At 47.6% G+C, this 13,958-nt stretch overlaps 1 protein-coding gene across 3 annotated transcripts in view; it reads right to left on the bottom strand.

Moving 5' to 3' along the window:
* Positions 1-13,958, bottom strand: part of HNRNPR (heterogeneous nuclear ribonucleoprotein R) — an 872,346-nt gene that overhangs the window by 415,025 nt on the left and 443,363 nt on the right. For all 3 annotated transcript variants that reach the window (XM_069622744.1, XM_069622746.1, XM_069622745.1), the window contains one exon: positions 2,343-2,519. In XM_069622744.1, coding sequence (XP_069478845.1) covers positions 2,343-2,519 — 177 coding nt within the window. The remainder of the gene's footprint in view (positions 1-2,342; positions 2,520-13,958) is intronic.

The raw sequence follows: 13,958 nt of genomic DNA on the forward strand, positions 1-13,958 counted from the left end.
CACACACTGGCCATCATGTCCCTCCCAGGCCCTCTGCATGGCCCAGGCTACTCATTTATCTCTAAAACTCAGGACATCCTGTCCTCCTACTCTCCCCCTTACCCCTCTACTCCCCCGCTCTTCCCCCTTTGGCCCCTCTCCTCCCTTCTCGGCCTTTCCCCTGTTCTCACCAGACGAGGTTTCTAGACATGGCTGATCTATCAAAGTCTCTTGAAAACAGGTTCTCCCCTGTTCCTCCAAACCCCCCCCCCCCCCCCCCCCCCCCCCCCCCAAGGACCACATTGACACCCTGGCACCTGCTCTGGCCGACTTCTGCAACTATTCCTTCACGGCTGGAGTCTTCCCTTACCCCCTCAAGCGCTCCCTCGTACACCCTTTTAAGAAACCCTCAGTCAACACCTCCTGCCCAGCTAACTATCGCCCAAACTCCATCACTCCTTTCCTGGGCAAATGCCTGGAAAAGCGGGCCATCTGCCAGCTTAATCTTCATACTGAATCTGTTGGTTGTCTCCATAACCATCAGTCTGGCTTCAGAGATCCCAGAAGCACGGAAACTGCTTTCCTGAACATCCGTGAAGACATGCTCTCCAACCTCTATTCCAATACCACCTCCGCCCTCATCTTACTTGATCTCTCTTCTGCCTTTGACACTGTCAACCATGCCATCCTGCTCAACCGTCTTCATGATAACCTGGGTATCAACCATCAGTCCCTGGCTTGGCTGACTTCTTTCCTCTGCTATCGACCCTCCCAGGTCCAACTTGGGTCCTTCCTTTCCATCTATACCTGTGGTGTTCCCCAGGGGTCTAACTTCTCTACCTGGCAGTTCAACCAATACATGGCACTTCTTGCCCACCACATTGGCGCTCTCTGTCCCAACTTTGTTTTATGCGGCTGACTCTGCTCATTTTCAGGCTCCGTTCTGCCAACCCTTCTCTCATTTCTGACTGCCTGCTATCCAGGAGTGGTGTGCCACCAATGATCTCTGCCTGAATGCCAGTAAGACACATTCTCATCGGCAGACCTACAACGCTGCTTCCAAGCAATAGTAGGCAAGATGAAACCTCGCAAACGAAGCAATGTTTGCAAATAAGAAGCCTAGGAGAACATTTCTAATCGCAAAGCCTACTCCTTACCACTTTAACCTACAAATACAAAATGAAGTATGAAAACCTGTTTACACACCCCAATTACCCCTATGCAAATCAATATTGAGGGACCAATTTAAAAAAAAAGCATATTTTAGCTCTGATTCCAAATAAAAGATTAAACTGGTAATGTTTTGTTACCAAGTCCATCAGAGACTGAGTATTTCTGCTGTCAAGTGTGTCACTACCATTTCTGTTAGATCTTTTGGGATCTGGTACAATATTTCCAAACCACTGGGGGAAGGATGTAGTAGAGTACTCTTCAGCAGAATTAGATTGTAACAAATTGTGTATTTTAAAGAGAAACACCATTAGAAAACGCAGCTTTCAGGGACAGTTTCTAGAACTAGTATGCAGCACAAAATGGTTACCTCCAATGTTATACATGCACACACAATATTCTGTGTGTGGTCAAAGGAGTGCATGGTCTATATCAGTAAAATCAATGACAGGAAACTGTAAATGCCACTACACTGGAAGGACGTGCACACAGGATGAGCTGGCGGGTAGAGGAGATGACAAGACGGAGCAACCGTTACAGGTGTGGGCAGTAGGTTGGGGGAGTGGCATGGACGATTGTTAGATGAATAGATCTAGGTTGGGTGCAGCAGGCATGGAACAAGCGGTGTGGGGTTGGAAGCAACACCCCCCTCCCCAAAAAGACTACAAAGGGAGGGGTGAAATTGTGTGAGGCAGTATTCCAGAGAAATTCCTGCTCCATGCATCAGGGAGTGCCGTTGAGGGAGCACCCCAATTTGGGTGGGCTAAAAGGCAGAGGCATCCAGCCAGCAACAACGTTACAGAAACCAATATTCCTATGGGCATCACCTTTGTAATGGGCAATCACAAAAATTGCATGCACACAAAGTGTACTGAAAATAGTGGGCCAATACCAGATTGAAAACGGAACATGCAACATTCCCATTTTCCAGTAGCACTACCAGGCAATTTGGCAATTGACAAATTGGAGGCAACATTTGTTGCAACAACTTGGTCACTCAATGAGTGGTTTACTTCAAGACGCGAAAACAGTTTCAGTTAATAATTGTGAAATCCCATATATTTTCATTTTAAGTTTTGTCATGGTGCAAAGCAATACAATAAAACAAAATTATTGTCTATGTTCTTTTCAGCTGTATGCAATTTGATGATCCTTAGGACAGTTTTCAGACAAGTACAAGACATGGCGCTTACCAATTTTACTGCCTCTTGTGCGGCATCCTTGCCACAAAATGTGATAAAGGCATACCCTCTATTTTGCCCAGAAAGAGGATCCATCATGAGACGAAGGTCCCATATTGAGCCAGCCTTCTCAAACAGTGGCACCAATTCATCTTCATACAAGTCTCTAGGAATCTTCCCCACGAACACCTAAAAATCAGAAATGCTTCCATTAAAATATACCCACAACAAACTACACATCTTCAGTTACTAGTGACCACTTAATACATTTGGGAAGGAATGAATTTTAACAGTCACACAAGAGTGAAGCATCTGTAGTGCAAATAGAGTAATCTAGGGAAAGCCTTTTAATTTTAGGGCTCAGGTTGCAGACTTTGTGCATAATAGACGACTCTCCAAGGGGTAAGAGCACTGATTAGCAGTGAAGGCTATACAGCAAAGAGGGAGAGCAGGGTAGCCTATAGGGGATTGTCATTTAGCTAATCTTTGGCAAACATTTCATGCAGTTAAGTAACTATAGGATGGAGATTTGATCATTTTTTTCAGAAATGTACAGACCATGCCATAAAACAGTAGAGGAAATTAATTTTATCAGTACAACAAATAGTTAAATGGTATTTCAATCACCATATCATAAAATGTATAACAACCATACAAAACCACATCATGGCATGTTCCTAAGCATACGCTTTCCAATATGAAGTGCTGATTTTAGATAGGTTAGAAGAGACCATCCAACACGTGGAATGCCTACCCAAAAGAAAAAAAAAAAAAGAATCTGAGTAGGCCGATATTGAACAAAGCCCAGTTCACGAAGCAAGGGACATAACAGAACTTCTCACTCCCCCATATGCAAGACAGAAAAGTATCAAGAGGGCGAGATTCTCATTTGGGGCATCGCACAAATGACAACACTGATTGGCGATGTCCCCAGACCATGCTGCCACCACCACCCATAACACCACAAGCAAACCATGCCCATGTTATGAGGACTCGCTCTGCTGGAGACTACGCCCACATTAAATACTTCTGCATGACATGCATTACTTGCACTAATAGCATTTGAGGATTGTATCTGCTTAGATTCACATGCTGTGCATATAATTCAACATCTAGTGGTAACCGCAGGGTATTGCATCTTGCCTTTCGAGGATCAAAAAGGGACGTCGACACAGGCGTGCCTGTAACACTATCTCCCCCAACATGACGTGTAGTATACCCAAAATCCCTCACGCGTCGAAGTCCCTCCGATTGTATTTTTTCTGTTGTGAGGGAGCCTTATGACTATCGCGAGTGCTACAGAGAAGAGAATAGTAGTAAAGAGTCCATGTTCCTTCCATCCGAGCAGGGAGGAAGGGTGGGCGCATGTGAATCTAAGCAGATACCATAATAGCATTTCTGATTATTGTAAGTAATGCATGTCTTCTGATGCTTGTTAATGTGCTTAGAATCACATGCTGTGCATAGACTAGCAAGCAGCACCAGAGCTGCAGGTGGGATGTGAGAAGGAACAGTAGTGAAAAGAGGTCTACGTACTGCTTGTCCCATCCGAGAATCGGACCTAGAATGAGTGTCTAGGCAATAGTGTTTTGCAAAGGTGTGTACAGAACTCCAGGTTGCCGCTTTGCAAATGGACTCTAGGGGGAACATTTGCAATGAATGCTATGGAAGGCCCAGAGTAGTGTGCTCTAGGCTTGAAGGAGTATTGCAGCGTGTGATGCAATTGACAATCCACCTTGAGATGGCTGATTTAGAGACAGGATCCCCTTCTCTACCAGCTGCCACTGAAACAGAAAACTGGTTAGTCTTTCTTAGTAGTTTAGTTCTTTCCAGGTAATACATAATTGCTCTGCGCACATCTAGTGTGTGTGTGTGTAGGCTTCTCTCTGCCACGTTAGTTGGGTTCTGGAAGAAAGTCAGCAATTCTATAGACTGGTTCACATGAAACTTGGAAATAAATGTAGGCGCAAATCAAGGATGAGCACGCACCACCACTTTCAAGGCATAAATTAGTTTTCAAAAATTGATTAGCAGAGTTTTCTAATTAACATTTTTGATTAGCAAACCGGCCCATTTGATTAGCAATTTTGTACTAATATTGTTAATGTCACCAGCAGTTGTGTACAAAAGACATGAAATTAGCAACAATGCAGCAGTTTTGCGTACCGCTGAAATAAGACATTAGTGAGAGGAGTTCGGCCTTTCAAATTCTTTAAACTTCAGCTAGACCTGCAAGTCGGGTAACTTAGTTTACATATTCAACCTAAGAGGAATTCAGTCAACCCATAGGAACGGAGGACAACAAATTTAAAATGAGATTTCTGTAAAATGGTGCATGTCACTACAAACACTCTATGTTTGCCACGCTGTTGCCACTCAGAGGCCAGCCATGCACAGTGAAACTTATTTGGCATTTGCTGCAAAGTAAATGTTAAATAACATTTTCAAACAGCTCTTGTAATTGCTACTCGCCCTACATAAAATCTACTCGACTGTGCGAAAAGACTTTGCGGGCAATAGATGAGTGTCTGTAAAATGCTAAAGGTTAGCTGCATGAATGGACACAAATAAATAGATTTGATTAAAAAAGGCTCTGAAAATAGTTTGGCCAGCTGTCTCCTGCAGGTGGTAATATATAATACAATCAAAAAGCAAAGCGTGCACTAGAGACCACCTACAGTGTTTGGTATTGCAGTAGATCTGTAGATGTACCGACTGGAAGGAACTATTGATCACTACTTTGCATAAGCATTTAGTTTGCTTTGTGTATTCATTATATAAGAGGAAAAAAGACCAAGTAGAATGGATTGCGTAGCAGGTCGAGAACTGGCCAAAGTACGTTAAAATATTGTAGTTTGTGGTCATCTCACTTTCAGGGTACCTGGTAAATCAAAAGGGTGATAATGTAGAATGTCAATGGTTTGGTCATGAGTTTGGCACCAGTTGCAAGATGTATGCAACCTGCAGGTTGCAGAACTAGGTTTGCCATCAAAAGCATTTGATCATGTACATTTTCAAAAGTTCACTGGTCAACATGATGCATCTTATGCCACAAAATGAAAGGGAATAGTTTCTTACCTGTAACTCCATTTCTCCAGCATTGGTATCTTTCATGGATTCACATGCTTAGAATATTCCCCGTCGTCAGACTGGGACCCCTCGGTACACATATATAGCCTTTTACAATAGGAAAACTTCTGACACTTTTGTGTCCTATCTACGTCCTTTTAGGACCCGCCTACGCATGCTCTGTAGGCCGTCCCCGTATAAGAGGCCCGCCCCCGCGGTTCCCCTTCAGATTTCGGCCCCTCCAAAGTAGGAAGTGTTAAATTTATCAATCAAATATATTACATTCCGGGGAGGTTGGCGGGCGCATGTGAATCCATGAAAGATACCAATGCTGGAGAAATGGAGTTACAGGTAAGAAACTATTCCCTTCTCCAGCATTGGATCTTTCATGGATTCACATGCTTAGAATAGATTGTATAGCAGTAACACTTGAGACGGCGGTGAGAATGTAATGTAATATACTCTCAACATACTACACAATGCATATGTACAGTAGGAATAAGTTAACTCATATAACCTTACCCACATAAAATTAACTGTCATTAAAAAGGTAGACAACAGATTCTCCACAGCGTGGAGTTACCTTACTGAAACAGATGGCGCAGGACAGCTCTTCCCATCTGCACCTCGTCCGCATGCTGCCTGGCAAGGCAGTAGTGGCGGGTAAACGTGTAGGGCACTGACCATGCCGCAGCTTGGCATATGTCCGTCAACGGAATTCCTGCCCATAAAGCTGTTGAGGAGGACATCGATCTTGTAGAATGGGCTCTAGGATGTCCTTGCAGTGGCCTTCTGGCCTTGGAGTGACAAAACGCAATCGTCGATGAGACCCATCGAGCCAATCCTTGTTTAGAGATTGCTTTTCCTCTCGTCGACGGACCATATGCGACTAACAGTTGTCTAGTAGACCTGAATTCCTGTGTACGATGTAGGTAAAATTTCAGAGCCCTCTTAACGTCCAGGGTATGAAGAGCTTTTTCTGCTGCCGATGATGGTGTGGCCAAGAAAGTAGGGAGAACAATGGACGAGTGTTTGTGATACACTGTCGGAACTTTTGGGACGAACATAGGATTAGTTGCCAGGACTACTTTGTCCTTAAAGAATCTTAGGTATGGCGGGTCTACGACCAGCGCTTGCAGTTCCGAGATTCTTCTAGCTGATGTGATAGCAATCAAGAATGCCAACTTCCACGAAATGAATTTTATGTCGGACGTGGCCATAGGCTCAAAAGGCGGTTTCATTAAGCCTGCCAACACTGTGTTGAGACTCCAAGTCGGGGGGAAACGTATTTCCGGGGGAAAAGCTCGAAATAAACCCCTCATGAAGTGTTTTACAAGTCTGTCGCTAAATAGAGGAGACGACTGCCTTTTCCTTGTGAACCTCGAGATGGCCGCCAGGTGCACCTTTATCGATGTGAAGGATAATCCCCTCTCTGCCAAGAGGAGCAGGTAAGGTAGAACTTGTTCCGGCATCACCGACAACGGTTGTAGGCCCTGTTGTCCCCTACACCATTCACAGAACCTCCGCCACTTATAGGAGTAGGATTTGTTTGTAGAAGGGGCTCTAGCCGCCTGCAGAATTTTTCGACAATCCTCCGAAACGTCTAAAGCACCGAACTCCGAAAAGTCAGGAGCCAGGCTGTAAGGTTGAGACTGTCCGGGTCGTGATGCCACACCGTGCCTTTGTCCCGGGATAGTAGGTCCGGGACTTTCGGAAACCCTATGGGATGTTCCAGCGACAGGTGAAGCAGGTCGGAGAACCACGGTTGCCTTGGCCAGTATGTGTTACTAGAATTACCCGGCAATTGTATCTACGTATCCACTGTATTGTCCTCCGTATAGAGGAGCATGTCCGTCCATGGGAAGGAGAATGCCTCCCCCCTGGAGCCCTCTTGAGGCCATCTGCTTGCGAATTGCTCGCATTTCTTGTTGTCTTTGGTCGCGAAGGCGTCCAGAGGGGGGTGACCCCATTTCTCGAACACTTTCATCAGGTGAACTGTGTCCATTTCCCACTCGTGTATCTGGGCCATGCTTCTGCTGAGGGAGTCTGCTTGGGAGTTCCTCACTCCTGGAAGGTGGTGAGCCACGATGGAAATTTCGTGCTTTAATGCCCAATGCCATGTTTTCTGGGCTTCTATGGAAAGAGTTCTTGATCGCGTCCCTCCTTGTTTACTCAGATAAAACATGGCCGTTGTATTGTCGGTCAGTATTCGTACTCGCGAGCCCTTGATGTGTGGTAGGAATTCCTTCAAGGCCCATCGTACTGCTCTGAGCTCTAACATGTTTATGTGTAGGAGTGACTCCGTTGGAGACCAGCGACCTTGCGTTTGGAGAGCACCCATGTGAGCTCCCCATCCGGTTAGGGACGCATCCGTGACTATGGTTCGCTGAAACTCCGGCTCCCGTAGGGGTACGCCGGTGTTCAGATTGTGGAAACTCTGCCACCACTGAAGGGTCCGAAGCAGCTTGTCTTCGTCGATGGTTATCTTGTCTGACCACGATCCTTGAGCCTGCGTCCATCGGTCCGCGAGGAATTCCTGGACTGGCCTCATGAATAGGCGACAGTTTTCCACCAGATGGATGCAGGATGCCATGGCCCCTAGGACCGAAACGTATTTTCTCACTGAGATCTTGGTGTTTCGCCGTAGTCGGAATGCTTGTTGTTCTGTCGAGAGAAGGTTTCACTAGCCCTAACTGGGTCTCGAACTGTGCCCCCAGGAATACCAGCGATCTCGATGGCTGCTGAGAGGATTTTTCAAAGTTTATGGCGAATCCCAGCTGTTGTAGAAGCTGCATGGTGGCTTGTAAACTTGTGTTGGTCGACGCTGGGGAGGATCCCCTTACCAGCCAGTCGTCGAGGTATGGGTATACATGGTGGCCTTGCTTCCTTAGCCAGGCCGCTACTGGAGCCAGGCATTTCGTGAACGTTCTGGGGGAGGTCTTGAGCCCAAAAGGAAGAACCGTGAATTGGTAGTGAGTCCGCCCTATTACAAATCTTAGGAATTTCCTGTGCTTCCGACACATTGGAATATGGAAATACGCGTCCTGTAAATCCAGGGATGCTAGAAAATCCCCCTCTTGAACGGCGCGGATCACTTCCTGCAGAGTGAGCATCTTGAATTTTAGGCTCTTTAAACACTTGTTGAGATCGCGTAAGTCCAAAATGGGACGCCATTTGCCGTTCGGCTTTTTTACGACAAAATATCTTGAGTAGACTCCTTGACCTCTCTGTGATGTTGGAACTAATCCTATCACGCCCTTTGCTAACATGAGTGTTACCTCTTGTTGCAGTAGCTTCAGATGGGAATGAGCGGTGAACGCAGGTGGAGAGTGTCCGTTTCTTATAGTATCCAGCACCCATTGATCCGTCGTTATTCGTTCCCGTTCGTCGACGTATGCTGAAACTCTTCCCCCCCAGAACGGTGTGTTGTATGTCACTGCTGATCTTTATTTTGCTTGTCTCTCGACGATGACGGATAAAATTGGTCTTTTCCTGGAAGTCTGGAAGTTCCGGCGACGGTTTGCCGTTTGGGAGGCACGTCTGTATCCCTGGGAGGGGTAAGCTGATCTGCCAAAGGATCTGTCTCCAGATGCAGAGAATCTTGAATTACCTGAAGCCCCTCTAAAGGGACGAAAAGACTTGTAGTTTCTGCCACTCTGGAGGGCACCCAATGAACGTGCCGTGTCCGAGTCCTCTTTCATTCCCTTTAGGGCTTCGTCCACCTTCTCACCGAAAAGAAGGTCTCCCTCAAAGGGCATATCTAAAACTTTGTATTGTACTTCTGGCCTGAAGTAGGTACCCTTAAGCCATGACTGTCGACGTAATACAACCCCATTATTGACTTGCTTGAAGCCTGACTCAGCGAGGTCCACCGCGATGTTTATTGCGTGATTTGCGCTGCCTTCCTATGCTCTTCCGGAAGATGATCAAGCAACGGAGCTAGCCTGTACCACATCTCCCTATCGTATCTGGCAACAATTGCCAGAGAGTTTGCAGCCTTTACTGTGGTCGCTCCCACGGATAGCACTTTTTTGCCAAAGGCATCTTGGCGTCTCGCTTCGCTCAGGAGTCGTCGTGCACTTGTGCTGGGCCTTCGCCTTCCTCGCCGCTGCCGCCGACACCACCGAGTCTGGCGTTGGTTGGGAGGATAAACACTTGGGGGTAGACTCTGGAGCCTTAATTTTTTTCCCAGGCGTCCTTTCACTGCCGGCTCTGAAAACGGGTGACGCATTGTCTGCAACCCCTCCTTCCATACATGGTCTAGTATTGGTATCGAGAACACAGACCTTTCTCTTACCCATGTGGTCGAACAAAAAAACAGTCCTTTTTCTGTTCTTCCTGGGACAAACCAAATTCTTTGCATGCCTTCTCCATCATAGAATGGAATGACGCAATGTCGTCCGGAGGGGACGGGTGAGCTGGGCTTCTAGGGGTTTCCAACTCCACCTCGGACTTCCAGGTTGGATCCCTGGAGGGGGATGATGAGATATCCGACATGGCTCCCCTGTCAGACTCCAAATCTGGCAGCTCACCTTCCTCTTGTGCCAGTGCTGAGATTGGCGTGCGTAGGTGCGTCGGTTGACGGGACGGGCCAGGCTCGTCGACGGGTGACTGATAGGTTTGCCTGAGGTAGTCTCTGGTCCAACGACTAACAACGACTGAAGCGTGGACAGAATTTCCAACGACAAAACAGATTGAGGATTGAGAAGAGGGGCAGATACCGGTATAACGGATCCCCTCGTCGACGACTTGTCAGCCGCTCGTAGCCCTAGGTCTGCTGGGCCAGCTATTCTCTCGTTCTCGTCCTCCGAGGACAGCAACACAGCCTGTTCTTGTAGTAAAGTATCCAGGGGGGTCGGATCAAAAACTTCAGGCCTCCTGTAGAACCCCCGTCGACGAGGATATCGTCGACGTCGGTGGGACGGTGGATGCCACCTGCGTAAGTGGCAGGGTGGAGGCCGATGACTGGGCCGCCGTCGACGGTGACTTAGCAGGTGGTTTTGGCGGTCCTGCCTTTTCCACACTTGACTTGCTTTTACTCGACTCTCGACTCGTGGTCGATCTATGATGATAGCCCGAGGAGGATTTCCTTTCCGTTTCATGCTTTTTTGATGAAGATGATTTCTTTGACGAGGAGTCTCTAGTTGAGTGACTTCCAGACGACTTTTTCCGTCGGTCGAGATTTCTTCGCCGGTGGTTCCGACGAGGTAGCGCGGCGTGATGTTTTTGCCGATTGTGTGGAGCCTACCTCCGAAGGGGGGTATGCCCCCGCTCCATCATTCAGCCATGCCACCAGTCGTCGACTGCGGTCTTTGAGGGTTTTTTGAGAAAACCCTTTGCATATGTCGCAGTTATCCGCCGAATGATGAGGGTGGAGGCAATATATCCAATCCATATGTCCGTCCCCCTCGTAAACTTTTTTCAAGCCGCACGTCGCGCATGGGCGGAACAGCGCTTTTCCTGACACGGAGGACATTTTCTGTACAGTTCCAGTAATGCAACCTTGTACAAAATAGTAAGACAACGCAAGGAGATCCCACTACTTTGGAGACGGTTGAAATCTGAGGGGGAACCGCGGGGGCGGGCCTCTTATACTGGGACGGCCTACGGAGCATGCGTAGGCGGGTCCTAAAAGGACGTAGATAGGACACAAAAGTGTCGGAAGTTTTCCTATTGGAAAAGGTTATATATGTGTACCGAGGGGTCCCAGTCTGACGACGGGGAATATTCTAAGCAAGTGAATCCATTAAAGATCCAATGCTGGAGAATATAGTTGACACTATGAAATTCAGATACGCTAACTTAAACATCACTGTAAAGCATGGAGATGATGCAGTGTTTTACAGTAATTACGCATCATGTATGCTTATTTTATGCCTCGACGTTATCTCTGAACTGTAACAAAGGGGTCTAGAACTGAGAGGGCCTGTAGTTCACTGACTCTTCTTATTGAGGTGACTGCCACTAGGAAGGCAGTCTTGTATGCAAGAGCTTTGAGACTCGCTTTATGCATAGGCTCAAAAGGAGACCCCCATAAACCTAGTTAATACCAAGTTCAGGTCCCATCCGGGAGCCGGGTTTGACATGAAGGGATGAATCCTTTTAGCCCCTTACATGAATGCCTTAATAACTGATATCTTCCACCACAACACATTTTGTTGGGACGTAGCGTAGGCTGCGAGTGCAGCTAAGTGAACCTTTAGGGAATTAAAAACCAGGCCCGAGTCTATTAAGTGAGTCAGGTACAACACAATATGGGTATGTCAGCAGTCAATGGGATTGATGCTCTTGGAATTGCACCTGACAACGAAGCGTTTACATTTGTTGGAGTACCAATGTCGGGTGTTCTTGCTTCCCCAAGTATGTCCATGTATCTCTGAGAAAGTCGGAGGTGCCCGAGCTCTCCGACTCCAGGAGCCAGGCCGCTAAGTTCAGAGTTTGCAGGGATGGATGAAAAGTCTCCCCCTTGTCCTGAGATAGCATGTTGAATGGGCAAGGCAGTTTCATCGGAGGAGAGCGCAACATCTCCAGCAGATGGGAGAACCAGGGTTGGCTGGCCCACATCGAGCTACCAATAGCATGGTGACTGGTTTCTGGTGCATCTTGTGCATAATCGTGTTAAGTAGGGGAGTACGTGGGGTGGGGGAACGTAAACAAATTTCCCCTGACCATGCTATCCAGAGACCTTTCACCTTGGATTGGTTCTGAGGGTACCTAGAGGCGTAATCTGGGCATTGAGAGTTCTCCAGAGTTGCGAACAAGTCGATCTCTGGGAAGCACCATTCTGTGAAAACATTGGAGACTGTCTTCGTGTAGTCGCCATTCGTATCCGAAGGGCAGTGGGAAGTCTCTGCAGAGTACTTCCGCCAGAAGATACCTGGAACGTGTTGTGATAACAGGAACATCTCGTGTTTGAGAGCCCACTTCCAAATGTTCTGAAACGTTTGGATAGCCCTGGAGAATGCGTGCCCTCTTGCATGTTCAGGTAGTACATGGCTGTGGTGCGGTCTGTGAGGATCAGGACCGTCTTCACCTGTAACTGTCTGAAAGGCCTTCAGTGCTTTGAATACCGCTAGCAGCTCCAATAGGTTTATGTGGTTGGATGCTACTGCTGGGGACCAAACACTGCACTCTCCTGAAGCAGGCGAGCCCCCCCCCCCATCCAGTGAGTGATTAGTATTGAGAGAGTGGCTTCTACTACTGGGGTGGTGAAGGTCTTCCCCCTTCAAGAGGTTTTTTCCCCCCTCGACCACGAGTAGATCGTCCCATTGTCCGTTGGCCTGACACCACTGTGTTGAGCAACTCTTGCATGGCACGCATGCGCAGACGTGCGTGAGGAACCAAGTAAATACAGGACGCCATCATTCCTAACAATAGCATGGCTTCGCGTACGGTCACCTCTGGACTGGCTACATATTGAGGGATCTGAAACCGCATGTTTTGTACCCTCGGAGGGGAAGTCGAGGCAGTCCTTTGTCTGAATTAAGGCCCACAGGAACTGCTTGACTTGGGGTCTAGGCTGGACTTCTCGTTTATGGAGAATCCTAGATTGAATAAGCGGTCTATCATCTTTTGGGTATTGGACAGGCATGTTGCGTAGGAATCCCCCGTTACGCGCCAGTCGAAGGGTAAACTGGGATGGACTGCCTGCGCAGGTGTGCTGCCACCACTGCCAGTACCTTTGTAAACACCTTTGGGGCAGAGGCAATGCCGAAGGGGAAAACCTTGAATTGGTAGTGCTTGTCCTTCATCATGAACCTTAGGTATTTCCTGTGTGCCGGCAACATTGATATATTAAAGTATGCATCTTTCATGTCACAAGTGACATTTTCATGTGATCCCTGATGTAATGTTTGGGGGTGTGGGGGTGGGGCGGGTGGGGGAATTCCATACAGAAGGTGTCAGGGTCCAGAGTAGGGGTGGGGATGCCCAAGGCGGGTCGTCCACTGGCTGTTCACACGCCCCCCCCCCTCTCCCCAAGCCCTGTGTCTGATCAGTACGATCATTGAACGGATCATCCTCCTGTAGGGATCAACACGAACTCCCTCACCAGTAAGGTCAAAACTCTTCATCATGAAGTGGATCATAAGTTCTTTGGAACTTAGCCATAGGTGTTCAGGACTCTCTTTACGAGGCCTTTTAGGAGCAAACGTTTCTGAAAATTCTACAAACTTTCCCAGCCTGTTCATGCAACCCTCAAACTTCTCTCTGGTCCATGATGAGGAGCCAGAGAGGAAAGGCCTCTTCGTCTTGATCTTTCTCCTTGGAACATCGAGATTTCTCACCTAGAATCTTAGATAAGGATAGAGGACTCAGAGTAATATTTCCGCTCTTCCTGGCGTTTCGACGTGTCTTTCGACACATCCCTAGCCTTGTCCTTTCATTTCATCATCGAAAAGAAATCGAGATACTATCTGTGATGTTCGGCGTTAAAGGGAGGCATTTGGGCTGTGTAGGCGGTTGCAGCGTGCATTTCGACACAACCAGGGCCTTGAGCAGCATCAGTGCCCTCTTCTGAGGCATCTCGACGTCAGTGTGGCTTTTGGTGCTGGCGCCCTT

Source organism: Ambystoma mexicanum, chromosome 11, assembly GCF_040938575.1.
Source record: "Ambystoma mexicanum isolate Mex_15411 chromosome 11, UKY_AmexF1_1, whole genome shotgun sequence".
NCBI classification, from domain to species: Eukaryota; Metazoa; Chordata; class Amphibia; order Caudata; family Ambystomatidae; genus Ambystoma; species Ambystoma mexicanum.